Genomic DNA, 17,905 nt, shown 5'->3' with positions numbered 1-17,905 from the left:
GCACACATTTGTTGCACAAATTGGAAAGATCTTTTGTTGAGAGGTACTTCCTCACTTATACTTCTCTTCAAATGAAACACTAGCCAATGCCTGAAATAGTTTTAAGGTAAGATAAAACTTGTGATGACACAGTTGGAGAATAATATTCTTGAAATGCATATGTACTACTAATTGAATTAGTGTAAGCGATTCCTTTCTATTTCGATAGGCAGGACCGCCATGGGAAAGGCACTGCCCATCTGAAGGATTTTAAGAGTAGTGTGATGGGTAAGAGCAGACTGACCTTAACTTTGTAGACAAATACCATTGTGTAGAGATACTTTTGTTCTCCTCTGGTCTGTGAAGGCATAGCATTAACCCTGGGCTGTTTCCCTTAACGAAGGGAAATTATTAAGGCTGTTAGGACTAGGAGAGGAAGACCCAGAATTTCAAGGTAAATGGTGAGGGGGGAAAGTTTTGAGACTTAGTTTTTAATTTCTTTTTAAATGAAATCATATCTAACAAAGTTTAGATTATAATTGCAACGATACATTACTTCTTAGCATAAGAATGAACCAAATATGGTGGCAATAATAGTTCTGACAAAATAGTATTATAACCTACAGTATAAACCTCTTTCATTTCGAGATGGCTTTGATTTTGATTTTGGCTGTTCTCCGACATCACTTTGATCAACTTTTCATGAAATTCTGCATCTTTGGCAAGCTTTATATTTTTGTTCTGTAATCATTTTACGTCATGTTTATATATCGTATGGTCAGATGTTCTAGTGAGTGAGACATTGACATCCTAGATGGGGGTAGATTATAGTATTAGAGAAGGATGTGTTTGAGTAGGAGATAATTTTATAAGTGATTATTTCACTAGTGAATAATTTATGTTTTGCTCAGTTTTGCTTTTGATTGCAACTGTGTAACTGGGGATTCCTGTAATAAACCATAATTACCTCTCTGTGTAATACTGAAGATTTGTTGTCATCAGAAACCTTGAAAGCTTTCTGTGAATTAAGACTTCTTCAATTATTTTAAGATTCTTCTTGGAGGCATAGTCAAGTTCCCAGATCGTCATCAGTGGTACTTGGATCATTTGGAACTGACTTAATGAGAGAGAGGAGAGCAGATTCCTCCATTAGTAATCTTATGGATTATAGTCACCGAAGTGGTGATTTCACAACTTCATCATGTATGTATAAACTATATTGTTATGCATAATTTATCTAATAATGTTACATTTTTGTCTTTGTATGTCGTTAAAATCACAGTACAAAGGAATAAATGAAGTGAATATTATAAAGATTTAGAATACAGGATAGCTTGATATGTTTTCAACCTTATTTGTCATTTTACTTTTAAAAATGTAAATATAAAATATTTAGATATACATGAGTATCCAGATTCTGTCTGCCTATAATTTTTTCACTCTTAAGAATGTATGTTTTACATATACTTGATAATTCTTGTATACTACAATATAATTTGCCTTGTGAATTAACTAAAACCTGAAATCATCATTTTAAGACATAATTTAGAATTCCTTTAGTTTAACATGAATTTGTCTTTATTTTCATTTAGTTGGAATAAAGACCCACACTGTTTCTGTCAGTGTACATAAGCCAAAACTTTAAAAAAAATAGAAGTCCAATGCACTGTCCATTGTGCGACAGAGCCACCTTAAAAAAAATAAATGCCATAAAACAATAATACTAAATAACTGAAGATAAAAGGTGCTAATTGAAGTTGAGAAATATAGCAGACAGAAGTGGAATTTGATTTACAGAGAAGAAGATACATTTCTATTTAAAGATTTAACTAGATTATTTTAAATAATCTGTTGGGGCAAGCCGTTGCTTTATTTAAGACAAATGAAAGCATCTTTTCATTTGCTTGGCTTTGGGTGGAGGAGCTTTAGTAGACAGTGTCGGTAGCTTCTCGGTTTGGGGCGTAAAAATGTACAGAATAGAATTGATTTGGTCCCTAACAGTTAATCCTTCCATGAGGCACCATGTATTAGCACAGTAGCAATCTAGCTGTTAAACTAGATGTATGGATGAATATTCTTTATGAAGGAATGCTTTGGTATTTCTCTTTCCATTTGATGATTAGAACCATCAGTAGTGTACTATTAAAATCGCAGATGCCAGGGCTCTCTTCTGACTCAGTATTGGAAAAAAAAAAAAAGCATAGTTATGTCTGATGAGTAACCGGGTGTAAGAGTCACTGCTGTTAACTTGAAAGAAAAGATAAAACATTGGAGAAATTTTGAACTGTTAGCATGGTTTGCTGTAAAATTATAAGGGTGATAGTATTTATGTGAAATAACTTTTGTTCTTGTTCCAGAGTAAGAAAAATCTCCAAAACACTCTATTATTATTTTGCTTTTACTTGTTATGAGTCATTTACCTTGAATTTGTTTGCCCATTTAAAATCCCTTATCCATTTAGATGTTAGATATTCTTCTACCATATCAATTTCTGATTAATAAATTCAACTGTTTTAACTTCATCAAGTTGGTAGATTGATGTTTGCCTCTCATAAGCTATAATACATTTCTTTTTTAAAAAATTTGTAATGCTGACTTTATACAGCAGTATTGGATTTTACCAAAGGTATAGAAAGATAGATAAATATGTTTTTTTTTCTGTAATAATAGTTAAGCTGTGTAGTTATAATATGCCAGTATTCAGTTTGAATCCAGTGTTTAATTTTGGCAGTGATTAGTGGTTAATAGACACAACCTTAATAATGCACAAATTTTTCATGTAATTGACTACCTTTCCTTTCTTTCAAAAATAGATGTTCAAGACAGAGTTCCTTCTTCATATTCACAAGGAGCAAGACCAAAAGAGAACTCTTTGAGCACTTTACAATTGAATACATCATCTACAAATCACCAAATGCCTTCTGAACATCAGACCATACCATGTTCTAGGGACTCTGGTAGAAATTCTTTAAGATCAAATTTTTCTCCAAGAGAATTAGAATCTCCCCAAAGCAGTATACAGCCTGGATTTTCTTATATTTCAAATAGAGGTGAAACCTCAACTATAGGCAGTTCAAATAGGGTTGGCTCATCTCAAAGATCATTTCAAGAATCTTCTGACAATGAAGGTAGGCGTACAACAAGGAGATTGCTGTCACGTATAGCTTCTAGTATGTCATCTACTTTTTTTTCACGAAGGTCTAGTCAGGATTCCTTGAATACAAGATCACTGAGTTCTGAGAATTCTTACATTTCTCCAAGAATCTTGACAGCTTCACAGTCTCGTAATGCAGCATCAGCTTCTGATGGTCCTGATAACAGGGCATCCGAAGCTTCTCAGGGATTTCGATTTCTTCGGCGAAGATGGGGTTTGTCATCTCTTAGCCAAAATCATAGCTCTGAGCCAGATTCCCAAAATTTTAACCAAGAATCTGAAGGTAGAAATACAGGACCATGGTTATCTTCCTCACTTAGAAATAGATGCACACCTTTGTTCTCTAGAAGGAGGCGAGAGGGACGAGATGAATCTTCAAGGATATCTACCTCTGATATACCATCTAGATCTCATCATATTTTTAGAAGAGAATCAAATGAAGTGGTTCACCTTGAAGCACAGAGTGATCCCCTTGGGGCTACTGCCAGCAGACCACAAGCATCTGCAGCACCAAGCAGTGCTGCTACGGGTGGCTCCATATCGGATTCGGCTCACGGTGGACGAAGTACAGGAATAACAGGGATCCTTCCTGGTTCCTTATTCCGATTTGCAGTGCCCCCGGCACTTGGAAGTAATTTGACCGACAATGTCATGATCACTGTAGATATTATTCCTTCAGGTTGGAGTTCATCTGATGGAAAAAATGATAAAACTAAAAGTGTACCCTCAAGAGACCCAGAAAGACTGCAAAAAATAAAAGAGAGGTAAGTTTGAATACCTATCTTAAGCCTCTGAAGAACAGATGAGAGAAAGAACTGTTTGTTTCTAAAATGGTTTCTCATAAGAGTGATGTCTGGGGCTTCCCTGGTGGCGCAGTGGTTGAGAGTCCGCCTGCTGATGCAGGGGACACGGGTTCGTGCCCCGGTCCGGGAAGATTCCACATGCCGCGGAGCGGCTGGGCCCGTGAGCCATGGCCACTGAGCCTGTGCGTCTGGAGCCTGTGCTCCGCAACGGGAGAGGCCACGGCAGTGAGGCCTGTGAACCCCCCGCCAAAAAAGAGTGATGTCTGAAATTTCTTGCCTTAAAATTTACATCCAGTAAGATGTTAGCGTCTTGCTCAGAAGTAAAATGGATAAGAATTAATACTGGTGGTGGGCACTGGGGGTGTAGATTGCATTGGGAAATAATCTAAAGGTTATTTTTAACCAGCTTTGGCTACAGATACATATAGATATGTGTATATATAAAATATACAAAATCTTAATATACAAATCTTACATATACAAAATCTTAATCTCTTACCCTGTTTCTAGGTAGACTAGTGCTAAATGGGATTGGTAAAGCAGCCCAAGTCGTTGTGGATTATCAAGACAATGTTTCAGCCTTTATAATATCATTTATTGGGACTTGCCTGTTGGTCCAGTGGCCAAGACTCTGCGCTCCCAATGCAGGGGGCCTGGGTTTGATCCCTGGTCAGGGAACTAGATCCCACATGCCACAGCTAAGAGTTTGCATGCTGCAACTAAAGATCCCACGGGCCACAACTAAGACCCAGTGCAGCAAAATAAATAAATAACAAAAAAATAAGATCATTTATTTACCATTTATTTGTATTTCTCACTTCAGATCTTTTTTGGAATAAGTTAAAATCGTTTCCACAAATTTTAAAATTTTCTTTTTAAGTCCAAATGTATACTGAATATTCTTTATATATTGTGACTATTTGACAGAGATAGCAGTTTAAATTCAGGACTTAGAATCTTTTTATTCATGTGAAATCTTTTGTAGAGTTTAGTTGCTTAAAAATCTTTGGGAAAGGGCTTCCCTGGTGGCACAGTGGTTGAGGGTCCGCCTGCCGATGCAGGGGACATGGGTTCGTGCCCTGGTCCGGGAAGATCCCACATGCCGCGGAGCGGCTGGGCCCGTGAGCCATGGCCACTGAGCCTTCGCGTCCGGAGCCTGTGCTCCGCAACGGGAGAGACCACAACAGTGAGAAGCCCGTGTACCGAAAAAAAAAAAAAGATTAAAGATCTGAGATTTTTCACTCCAACTTAATTATTTTGTTGTGTAAGTGTAGTTACTTACTTTTTCCACCTATTAAAATTAGTTTTATGATAAAATGGGATAGGATAGTAGATGTAAAATATACTTGTAAGAAGAAAAGACTTACGTAAAGCTAAGGTCGTTGGGTGTTTTTGTTTTTTCTTGTTCATAAAGGCCCCATGTGATGGAATTTTGGGGGAGCATAGTTGTTATATCATTTTAGGGTCTTATGGTCTTTAACAGGAAATACATTCAAATCTTGCTCTGGGGAATAAAGGGAGCTTCGCATGCTTTCTGAGATACTGAACATTGACTAATATCTTCCCACTTTCCCTTATATAGGACAAATTGTTACCATGTGACTGTTCTCTTCTTTTAAAATTTGCGCTTTTTCCTTCCTTGTAGAAAGATTTACTCTGCCCTGGTAGTGTTAGCTTTAATGTTATTACAGGGGCTCCCTCTAATTGCAAGCTGTCTACTGAGTAATGTAGTAACTATTATATTTCTTGTGCTCAAAGTTAGATTAATTTGAGTGCAGTAGTGTAAGTAGGGCAAAAAATTAATTTAGTGATTTCCAAAGAGAAACTAAGTAAGCCATCACCACCCTGTCTGGTAAGATAGTTTAAAAAGCAGCATTTGTTGCTTATTTTGACAGAGTTTATATGTGTGTGTTCCTTTATTACATATTTTGCTTAAAAATGAGGATTATAAGATACTTTACAATTAAATGAATAAAAGTATAAAAAAATTGAGTCTCCCAAAGTAAAAACTTACCAACCAAAGAAAGTTATATCTAAAGGTAAAACATAAATGTTAATGCTTGAGGTTGTATCTCTGGTTAATCCTAGGCATGAAAGTCACCTAAAAGTACGCCTGTTCCTCTTTCCACACATCTTTTGCTAAACTCATTTGGAACCCATATAATCCAGGTTATATTTCAGTAACAGTTTAGCATTCTGTATCATCAATTTACTGAGTACCTTTTTCATGTCAGCAGTACACTAAGGCAATAGGGATTTTAATTTAAAAAACTACTTGTCTTACAGTGATCATTCTGCGTTTAAATTAAGCAGTCCATGTTGGCCTGTGAAATAGAGGACATAGGTTAATGGAAACTGCTCCACACTTTAAAAGCCTACCCTTTTAGAAATAAGGATGATTTAATAACATCGCTGGGGTGGGGAAAATGAAAAATTTTTAAATCTCTTCTTTTGGTTTTTTTTATTATGATTTAATACAAAAAGCTTATCAGTTTAAACATATGTGGCTCTGCTAACATGTAAATTGAAAAATCACAGGTCAATATTTGTTTAATTCATCAAACTTGTCTTAAAAGTTTTGGGGGAACAGGGACTTCCCTGGTGGTCCAGTAGTTAAGACTGTGCTCCCTATGCAGGGGCCCAGGTTCAATCCCATTGGGGAACTAGATCCCACATGCCACAACTAAAAGATCCCGCATGCTGCGACTAAGAGCCCACATGTCACAACTAAAAGATCCCGCAAGCTGCAACGAAGATCCCTCGTGCCGCAACTAAGACCTGGTGCAGCCAAATAAATATTAAAAAAAAAAAAGTTTTGCAGGGACAAAAGTGATGGGTATATAAGTACATTATCTTTATACTGCTGGAATTGAAGTAGTCTGTGGTACTGCAGAAATTAAAATCTTAGTGAAACTTACAAATGGATTGTGAAAAATATGGAATTTAAACTCTGGTAGCAGGGGTGGGGTGTGGTGGTGGTGGGATGAATTGGGAAACTGGGATTGACATATATATACTAATATTTATAAAACAGATTAGTAAGAACCTGATGTATAAAAAGTAAATAAAATTTAAAAAAATAAACTGTGGTACAAAAGATAATTACTTAAACCATTTGAAGATAAGTAATAGGATAGCCTACCTTATTTACCTTTAAAATATTTATTATAATTTTTATTCTTACTGATACAGTTTTTCTTAGAAGTTCCTGTTTACTATTATTGTTGTTTGCCTTTTTTCTACCTAGAGAGACCATGATATTGTTTGGGATTATGTATGATTGGAAATGACCAACCAGGATGGTTTTGATAGCTCTGTTTAGGAAATGTACCTTCTTTTCCAGCCTCCTTTTAGAGGACTCTGAAGAAGAAGAAGGTGATTTATGTAGAATTTGTCAGATGGCAGCTGCATCATCCTCTAACTTGCTGATAGAGCCATGCAAGTGCACAGGAAGTTTGCAATATGTCCACCAAGAGTGTATGAAAAAATGGTTACAGGCCAAAATTAACTCTGGTAAGATTTACCCTTTTGTGTATTTTGTTTTCACAGTTTTTTCAAGAGATGCACGTATGTATGCATTTTAATTAACAAATATGGTTATAATTTACTGATTGTCAAATTTATACTCTTATCAAAAGCATCAATCATTTTTTGAAGCAAAAGCATTGAAGAGCATTAGTCTTGCTTCATAAATTTAACGTATAATAGTGTTTCTTATATTTCATTTACTGAACAATCTACTGTCATACATGTATAATGCAACTGTAATTTGTTATTGTTGGTAACCCTTACATCATGCAATATCTTTTTGAATCAAAGAAATATTCTTACTGTTTACCAACTATGTGTCCTTGAGAAAGTTTTATTGTCTCTAATGTTGCTATGCAGCAATAAGATTACTGTAGGGAGTCGTTGTTTATTAGGTGCCTGTTATGGAGCCAGGCATTGTTCTAGATGTGGGATACAGAGAACAAGACAGACAAGGCACTTGCTCTCCTGGTGGGATTACGTGTTAAAGGAATGCCTTGTTGAGGTGAGGACATTTATACTTGAACGAAGAGGAGCTAGCTATTCTAGAATGAAAGGAAAAGCATTCCAGCACACAGAACAACTAGTACAGAGACTTTAAGGTGGGAATGACTTAGGTGTGTTTGAGGAATTGAATGAAGGCCCAGCATGGCTGGAATATAATTAGTGGGAAAGGAGAGGGGTGATAAGTTGAGGTAAGAGAGATTAGCAGAGGCTAGCTCATTTAGGACTTCGAGAGTTAATGTCAGAAGCTTAGATTTTTAGGTAAGTGTCGTGGGAAGCCACTGAAGGTCAGGGGAGTGAAATGATCTTATTTATGTTTTGGCTGCTCTGTGAAGAGTGGAGTTTAGTGGGACAAGAGTAGAAGCAGGGAGGTCAACCGGGAATCTATTGTGTTGACCAACCAGGAGTCTGTCTTTACAAGAGGTAGTGATGGTGGTGGTAGAAATGGATGAGGGATTCTGGTATGTTTTGGAGGTAGATTCTATAAGACTCGCCAGTGGATTGGATGTGGTGGCGTGAAGGAGAAAGAACATTTAGCGAAGCTCATATTTTTGCCTTGAGCAACTAAATAAATGGTGGGGCCATTTACTGCAAATAAAGAAGACAGAATAGAATAAATTTGGGAGAGGAAACGTAGTTCTGTTTTAGAAATATTGTATTTGTATATATTGTATTTGAAGAAATATTGTATTTATTAAATAACCATATGGAAATGGTTATGGGCAGTTAGCAAGACAGGCGTGATGTTTCAGGGGTTTTAGCACAGAAAATAACAGTTTTAGGAATCATGAGCACGTAATATTTTAAGATTTGAGATTAAGTAAGGTCACTTGAGCAAGAGCAGATATTAAAAAAATGAGCCCAAGGGCAGAGCCCTGAGGCACCCAAACGCTTAGTGGGAACAGAGAAGGAGATTTGAGGAGCAGCCTCAGTCTGGTATGAAGAAAACTGAGAAAATGTAGTGTTGTGCAAGCCAGAAGAAGAAAATGTTTTAAGAGGGTGTAACCAACCCTGTCAGGTACTGCAAAGAAATCAGAACAAAGAGATAAGAACAAAGAAATGGGGCTTCCCTGGTGGCGCAGTGGTTGAGAGTCCGCCTGCCGATGCAGGGGACGCGGGTTCCTGCCCCGGTCCACGAAGATCCCACATGCTGCGGAGCGGCTGGGCCCATGAGCCACGGCCGCTGAGCCTGCGCGTCCGGAGCCTGTGCTCCGCAATGGGAGAGGCCACAACAGTGAGAGGCCCAGGTACATCTTAAAAAAAAAAAAAAGGAACAAAGAAATGACAGCTGGATTTGGTAGCATGGATGACCTTGGTGACTTCAGTGCTGGGGAGGTGGTGGGGAGGTGTCTTTATGATTAAATTGAGCTGAGTAAGACTGAGAAAGCAGCAGCATAGACGCCCTCTTACAATAAGCTTTACTGTCAAGGAGATTGGAGACACAGTAGGAATTGGAGAGTTATATGGGGTCATGGTACATGTTTTTGTTCTGTTTTTGTTTCGAGGTAGAAATTTGAGGGCATTTTTTATTTTAACAAGAGATACAATGGAGAGAAAAAAAATTATGAAAAGGGAAGGGAGGGTGGCGCAGTGGTTGAGAGTCTGCCTGCCGATGCAGGGGACACGGGTTCGTGCCCTGGTCCGGGAAGATTCCACATGCCGCAAAGCGGCTGGGCCCGTGAGCCATGGCCGCTGAGCCTGCGCGTCCGGAGCCTGTGCTCCACAACGGGAGAGGCCTGCGTACCCGCGGTGAGAGGCCCGCGTACCGCAAAAAAAAAAAAAAAAAAAAAAAGGGAAGGGAAAGATGGGATCCAGAGCACAAGTTGAGTAGTTAGCCTTTCATAGGAAAAAGGGTACTTCATCGCTAGAAAGCTAGTGTAGATATGGATTATTGATCAGTTTGTTGCTTTGGTGAGAAGGTGCTTGAATTCCTATATAATTGCTTGTTTTCTTAGTAAGGTCTTTAGCTGATGAGGGGATGGGTTAAGAGATTTTCATGTGTGGGGAAAATAACATTCTAAAGTGCTTTCAGGGTTTTCAGGTAGTACTAATGTCCATAAAAATCTGTGGCCATGAATATGATTTAAAAGTGGGATTGGGATACATGTACATTTTTTTAAGAAGCAGTTTTCAGATACTTGGATACAGATGAGGATTTGAGTTCGATGGGGTTGGGACCTTTGCCAGGCAAGTATGATGAAGGGAGTTAAGGGTGTTATAAGGCTGTAGTTGTGGTAAGCCTAGAAATTAGACGAAATAAGGAAGGGAGTAAGGACATTAGGAAGTGGATAGCGAGAAGTGGTAGGGTCAGTGTCTCTGAATCTCAGTGACATTGAAGAGAATTGCCAGAGTAGGTGAGCTAAAATGATGAAAAGTTGTAGGTGCACAGGAGACGATGCTTAAAATACGGATTTTAGGAGTAGTGCAGTAGTACACTGCAATGACAGGGTCAAGGGTATGACCATAAAGTAGGTGGCTTAGGTGGGGAAGGGTAATATTGGAAGCAGGGATGTTGAGGAAGTCAGAATCAAATGTGGTCTTATGTGCATGTTGAAATAGCCAGGAAATAAGCTGGGTAAAGAAGAGACGTGCTAAAGTCATTAATGAATGAGGAGGGACTTAGGGTTTCAAAACAGCAATAGGTGTGGGGAGGGGGCATCTATCCCTATTTCTTGGTCCTGAGGTACAAAGCATTGTGGGGGAAAAAATGGCTGCAGAAGAGTATGTATCAGTTTGTGAGGCACTGTGGTTCAGGCTTGCAGTTGAAGAGATAATTCATAAAGGAGATTGGTTAAGAGGAATTTAATGTTAGACTATAAGTACCAGAGGACCTAGTGAAATGTTACTCGTAGGGTAAGAATGTGACTAGTAGGGTGGGAAATTAGACCAGAGTAATAAATGTACATAATTGTGTGAAAAGGACAGTCTGATGATGATAGCTGGGTAGCATAGGCAAACAGGTTGTGAGGTATGATGGTATTAATTTTAATAATCTGTTGGAGAAGTTTGAGTAACCTATTCAAACTGGAGATTACGAGGCTAGTGGGAAACTTTTTTCCTGCAGCAAGGTTAGCAAAGGCCTCCTTGGGGTAGGGGGTTATCTTTTCTTGTAACCTAACCTGCTCCTGAACCTGTGGGATAGGGCTGTCTTACCTGTAGCAGCCTCTTCTTGGCTGTATAGTGTTATGACAGCCTCATAGGCTTTATTAGTCACCACCCTGGGGTGTTATTAAGATAAAATGAGTGCTCAGCATGGTTCTTGACACTTAGCAAGGGTCCAGAGATGTTAGGTATTACCAAAATGAAAAACAACTTGACTCACCTTCTGTTATATTTGCAATTGGATTGTTAGTATTATGTAGGCAGGAAAACAGATAACACAATATATTGTCTAAGAACATTGGATTTTTGGAGTTAGACATGCTTAGGTTGGAATATTGACTCTAACACTTAACTATAGGATTTTGAGTAAGTCTCTTTTAACATTGGTTCTGAACCCTGGTTGCTGATCAAAATATTAACCATTGGAGTTTTTAAAAATATAGATGCCTCACATCCATTCCTAAACATTTTTAAGTAGGTCTGGGATTGAGCCTCAGTTTCATCATGAATAAAATTGAGTAATAGCTTGTTGTTATGGTCAAATGAGATGATGTTTATGAATAGTTTCTCACAGTATTGGACTCATAGTAAGTACTCAATTAAATAGGTTTTAAAGGTAATAATAAGTATTCATGGTCAAATGAATGTTAAGATCTCAAGAACTGAACCTTCCTTTTAAGTTTCCACAAGGCTTTCTCGTATTTACATAAAGACCCCATCTGGTAGGTGATTCTCTGGTAGAGATTCATTTCAACATTTATTAGGCAGCTACTATATATGGACTGTTAAAACTTTACAGGATGTTCAAAGATAAATAGAATACGTCTAGTACAAGTTTAGGCAAATGCAGTCAGGGCCTACTGAATGAGGTGGGGTGTAAAGGACAGAGTCCTGGATTAAAGACTGTAGGGATAAATGGGTTCCTCCCATCTGCGTATGGCCTTTTTGAACAACTTCTGTAGGTCACTTGTTCCGTGGAAGAGAAAAATGAAACCCTAAGATGTGAAAGACTTTGTTTTAATGATATCCAGTGTCCATATTTTATGACCATCACATTTTTTCCTGCTTCTGAATCAGAGAATAAATGTCTGATAAGAGAAAGCCTTCTGAAGTTTCACATTATTTATATTCTCCATCAGGTCATAATACTATGGACTTATCCTGAATCTCCAGAACTTCTAATCTATTTTGGCACATAACAAACACTCAGTAAATGTTAGTTAAATTGAATCTAAATCTTTATCTTGTTTATGCACATGACTTGCTCTAATTTTTAGTACATTTTTTCATTTTAAAACCCTGTCTAAAAATAAACACAAGGGGGAAAATGTCTATTTATTTAATTAGACAAGACTTACTTAATTGGAGCCAGAAGCTTAGGAGTAACCAAATGTTGAGTGCCTATAGGACAGATGGAATTTTATTTGTGGTAAAATATAAATTGATATAGCATGAAATTTGCCCTTTTAACCAATCCTAAGTATATAATTCAGTGACATTAAGTATATTCCAAATGTTTTGTGATCATCACCACTATTTATTTACAAAACTTTTAAGTCATCCTAATCAGAAATGTTATACCCATTAAGCACTAACACCCTTCTCCCCCTCCTCCCCAGCCCCTGCTAACTTCTGATCTACTTTCTCTGTGAATTTGTTTATTCTACATATTTCTTACAAGTGGAATCATACAACATTTGTCCTTTTTGTATCTTATTTGTGCCTTATTTTACTTAGTTGTAGCATGTATAAGGACTTCATTCTTTTCATGGCGGAGGGGGGCTGTTTTTATCTGAACAAAGGTGGATCCCTTTTTTTGCCTTCTATCCTGCAGGGAAGACACATTTCTTAGACCACAGAAGGTCTTAGTATATGTTGTCACATTAAAGATGCTAGCCTGAGTATATGTAACTAGTCGTTTTAGATACCATGTTTTCTTGGCATCTTGCCAGAGTACTTGAGGAAGTAGGAAGTACAGATAACATTCCATTGTCAGCTTCCCATATCAAAATGTATGAGCATCTGGTGGGCTGAACCACAAATAATGGGTGGAGGCTTAGGTACCACAGATTAGGACTTGACATGCACATCAGGTGTTACTGATTGATATTTTAGGAGACATTACTGGTTTATGGTTGTAGCACAGTCTCCCTGCTATCTCTTCCTCCCTGCCTTCCTTTCAGTTTTCTGTATTCCAAGCTTAAACCTACAAGGAAAAATGTTTTGTGGTGACCCTGCAAAATTAAGCTTTACTTGTAATTTTTTACCAGGTTCTTCGCTAGAGGCTGTAACCACCTGTGAACTCTGTAAAGAGAAGTTGCAGCTTAACCTGGAGGATTTTGATATTCATGAACTACATAGAGCTCATGCAAATGAACAAGTTAGTATATTTTGCCTAATTTACCTTGGTAAGTGTCTATTCTGTGCTTAAAGGACAACTCTTGAAGAAAAGATTAAATCATGGTCAGAAAACCTGCATTAAAATAATAACAACAATTTTCTTTTACTGCATTAGGTATGATTTTATAATTTTTCTTTACTTTCCTATAACTTTTTGAAAGTGAAAGGCAAAAAAGCAAGTCACAGGTTTAAAATTAAGGTAAAATTTATTATATGGTTGCTAAATAAAAGTGAAAATAAAGGCTTACTAAGTGGTCCCCAAATAGGCATGCTAAGAGCTGTCTTAGTTGTGAATACCTCTTAGTCCTAGAACATTTTTGAAACACCAAGCCCTGGATCTTCATCCTCTTTCTTCCTTCCTTCCTCCCTCCATCCCTCCCTCCGTCCCTCCCTTCCTCCCTTCATTTTTTTTAATGTTAGGAATAGCTTTTTATGTGCCTATCTGCCCCCATGTTCTTCTACTATCCTGGTTCCCTCCACTCTCCTCATTCCTACCTCCAACTTTATGTTGAACAACTTATGAAATCTTTTATTCCAAGTTCACATTGTTTATAAACCTCTTTCTTTTAGTATTTGTGTCATTATAGTCTGTTCATATAATGAATAATCTGATCTTATTAAATTTTTTTTCAAATATTCTCATTTCTCAGATTTTGGGGTATTATTGATAAATGTTTTCCTCCTAATAATGATTTGGTCACTAATTTTTGTTTCTTGAAGCTTTAAATTAAAAAAATTTTTTGAGATGCTTAGATAGGTAGAATGAAGAGTTCAATATTATCCCCCTTTTCTTCCTCCTAAAGGAAAATTCTGGGGAAAAAAGATGTTAAAGGAGATTACAAGGATGACTCAAGAACCGTACTCTCCAAGTGTGCTTAGCATAATTGTTATAAAAAGAGATATGATGGTGGGAGAATGCATGAATGCTTGAAAAACACTTAAAGGAGTAGTGGACACCCCCCTTTTTTTGATAGAGGTAAAGTTCACATAAACATAAAAATCATTTTAAAGTGAACACTTCGGTATATTTGCGATGTTGTGCAACCACCACTGCCATCTAAGACACTTTCATCTCTCCTAAAGAAAATCCTGTACCCGTTAGCCAGTTGCTCCCTGTCCCCTGCTTCCTTCGGCAACCTCCAACTGCCTTCTGTCTCTCTGGATTTATCCATTATGGATATTTCATATAAATGGAATCAAGCAACATGATCTTCTATGGATACCCTTTACTTTTAAAATGTGGGAATAATGAATACCCTTTGAAAATCTGATTAAAATCACACTCCTAACAAAATATACAAAGACACAATATTTGTATATGATTTAAGGGATTCCCAGATCCTTTGAAGCTGATTACTTAGATCCAGGTTAAGAATCACTGATTTAATTAATGAACCATTAAGGCAATTGATGTAGCATAGATGCTATTCATACTAATTATTACTTTATTCTTTAATGAGCCACTTGTCCAAAGAGAATAGTGTTTTCAGCAAGGAGTTGTCTTCAACCCCTAAGGAGTCTTTCTAGATAGCTGAGCATTGGTATTTTAAAGAACGGGGGAAAGAGTATGTAAAAATAGAATGATGGAAAGAAAAAAATTTTTTTTTCATCTTTTCAAAATGAGAGTAGATTTCAAAGGATGGTTTTCTTCTGCCATTCTTCCTTCTCTAGGTGCTCCATCATGTCTCTTAAAGGTGGTTCTTTGGCATTTCGATTCAACCAGGAATGTTTTCATGGTTCTCCAAGGATTTAATGACCCACAATCTTAAATAATTTAAGTGTGAGGAAATATTAGGTGGGGTCATTATAAAAGCAATGACAGTCTTGATTAAGCTTCCTGGCTTTAACTTTGTTCTGTGTGAATCTTGGATTCTGGGGGCCCAAGAACTACTCTCATTTGAAATGATTAGTTTAATGCAGTTTATTTCCTCATTGTCCAGTAGCTTCAATTTTTTCAAGATGATAAGCATTAAAAATTTTTTAAAAATTTTGAGGACATAAATTTATTTCCTTTTAAGTTAAAAATAAGAAAAGTAAGTGAAGATTTAAAGAAAGTTTTAATAAGTCAATTTCAGATTTCTTGAATGCTCTGTGGAATCTGATAACCCGTTACTTGCTGAAGTTGTTACTAAGAACATATAGTTCTTAACTTCAGATGAGTTAATTGCCAAAAATGGTACAACTTACAGGTAGTTCACTGTATAAAAATTACAGGACAGATTAGGTTTTTAATAACACTATATTCATGACTTGTATTCTTAGCTTCAGAACAACAATTTTGAACCAAAGGACAGTTTTTACCCACTATAAATTTCTATGTGAATGATACGAAGAACAGTTACTCTATTACCTTTATTCATTTTTATATCTGCTGTTGCCTTAAAGTTAATTATATTATGTAATAGACACTTGACCCATTTGACTAGGTTTTAATTGTATAATTTATTGATTTAGCTATAGATGAAATGATAATTTTAAGTAAACATTTGTAGCCATTTGTATTAATAAAATCTGTTAGGCGCATTATAACTTGATAGAACCAGAGCATTCATTCTACCATCAAATGAGTTAAAAGTCCCACTTTTATATAAATTACATAAAAGAAGACTGTATGAAAATAAAGAGGATATTCACACACCTATTTGTACACCTTACAGCATTAGTAAAATTATGAAATTATGGAGCGTGACTTTTTATTTCTTGGTTTAATGGATGATGCTGTATCTCTTACTAAGACTGGATATGAATACATTTTCTCTAGTTTCTCAGTATACTTTGGATGTCAATCTCTTGTCTATTAATTTTTCATTCTCCATATTCTTTTTCTTGTTTGCTTCCCTTTTGAAGGCTGAGTATGAGTTTATCAGCTCTGGTCTCTACCTAGTTGTGTTACTGCACTTGTGCGAACAAAGCTTTTCTGATATGATGGGAAATACGAATGAACCAAGCACACGTGTCCGAGTAAGTAACCTTGGAGCAGGGGAAAAGGGAGGATGTGATGCAACAAGTGTTTGCTTTGGAAAGCAGATTGTTTTATATGTTCACAGTCTATTTCCTTTGGGGAGTTCTTACATTAAAATCTTTCTTAAAATTAAAGGTACTGTAGATTTAATAGAAATTGCTGTCTGCCTTACCTCTTTATCAAGCAACCTTATTTTCTCATAAAGCTGTTTTAGAAAAAGAAGTAATTTTCTAGCTCTTGAAGGTGATTGGAATATATTTCAGTGAAAAACGGGGACAGAATTGGAAGTACTAAGGAAAATGCTCTTTTTAATTAAAAAACAAAAACAAGACTCAGTATTTTAACTTAGAAACCTGAAATTGAACTCCAAAAACTGAAAGAGTATGGGAAATTAACTTCAATTTATTTGTTACTATCTTGTAAAAGATTACCAGTGTAGTAGTTTTTAAGCCTCCATATTTCAAACTACTTAAGATCTGGACTATTTGGTATTTAGTCTATACCCTATTGCCTTAATTTAACACTTAAGCTAGCTGTTTGTTAGGTATTTTTAATTAAATGGTACTGTTATGGAAATTTATACTGCCTTGCCCATTTTATGTAGTGGGGACTAGAGTCTATATCTCATTACAGTAGCATTCTGAACACCTACTATCTTGAAATGTGTTCATAAACATATCCTTCAAACTATTTTTTATATAGATATTCTCTTGGTGATGAAAATTTAGTAGAGTTTATGGTGAGGTATAATGTTTCCATTATATTTTGAAAATTATCAAATAGCCAATTCAGTGTATATGGGTAGAACATTTTTCTGTAATCATGTAAACACTATTCCTGTGAGCCAGTTGACAGATTTATTATCATTCAGAGAAAAGAGAACGAACTATCAAGAGCTTTCAGAATTTGAGCAAAGAGCTCTTGATTTCTAAACAGGCAACTTACCTCTTCAGAGTGAACGAACCATATAAAGTATATAATAATATGTGTTGAATTCATGCCTTTGTAAAAGGTATACACAAGTTAATATTAAAGTGGAAGTCACTTTTATTTTTTTAAAAGTACGGAGTCAAATGTAATACTTCTAGGCAGGAAAATACTGATTTATTATTTTAATTGACCACTAAAGTTCACTTGGGTCCAAAATGCAGAGGTTTAATTTTTTTCTCCATAGTTTTTGGAAGTATTATATCAATGCAAGAAGACAGCGGTATTCATAGAATATTATATCTGCTCCCAGTTTCTACATGATTAATATATGATTTTTACATAGGTAATAATGACTATATAAGACATTAAAAAAAATCATATCCTTAAGCTTGTAAGTTTTGATGTGGGGGGAGAAAGACCCCCTATTTAAAGGCTTAAAATTATGTTTGACTTTTCAGTAGAAATGAATCTCTTATACTGATTCTCTCTTTAGATCCATTTGCTACATTTAAACTACTGTATTTCTTTCTGCATTGTTTCTAG

The 17,905-nt window shown here is 36.4% G+C and overlaps 1 protein-coding gene across 7 annotated transcripts in view; it reads left to right on the top strand.

Annotated features, from left to right (window-relative positions):
* The window catches only part of MARCHF7 (membrane associated ring-CH-type finger 7), a 49,076-nt gene that overhangs the window by 26,767 nt on the left and 4,404 nt on the right, over positions 1 to 17,905 (top strand). For 6 of the 7 annotated variants that reach the window (XR_009520163.1, XR_009520162.1, XM_060016734.1 and 3 more), the window contains exons 4-8: positions 1,030 to 1,182; positions 2,793 to 3,897; positions 7,280 to 7,449; positions 13,341 to 13,450; positions 16,318 to 16,431. Coding sequence is in view for 5 of the 7 variants with exons in the window: in XM_060016734.1 (XP_059872717.1) it covers positions 1,030 to 1,182; positions 2,793 to 3,897; positions 7,280 to 7,449; positions 13,341 to 13,450; positions 16,318 to 16,431 (1,652 nt within the window). In the remaining 2 variants the exon portion in view is untranslated. Of the gene's footprint in view, positions 1 to 1,029; positions 1,183 to 2,792; positions 3,898 to 7,279; positions 7,450 to 13,340; positions 13,451 to 16,317; positions 17,899 to 17,905 lie in introns of those variants that run through there. The other variant, XM_060016729.1, reaches the window with a different exon arrangement.

This window comes from Delphinus delphis, chromosome 7, assembly GCF_949987515.2.
Source record: "Delphinus delphis chromosome 7, mDelDel1.2, whole genome shotgun sequence".
NCBI classification, from domain to species: domain Eukaryota; kingdom Metazoa; phylum Chordata; class Mammalia; order Artiodactyla; family Delphinidae; genus Delphinus; species Delphinus delphis.
The sequence above is the reverse complement of the archived record's forward strand: the minus strand, read 5'-3'. Positions and strand labels throughout refer to the sequence as shown.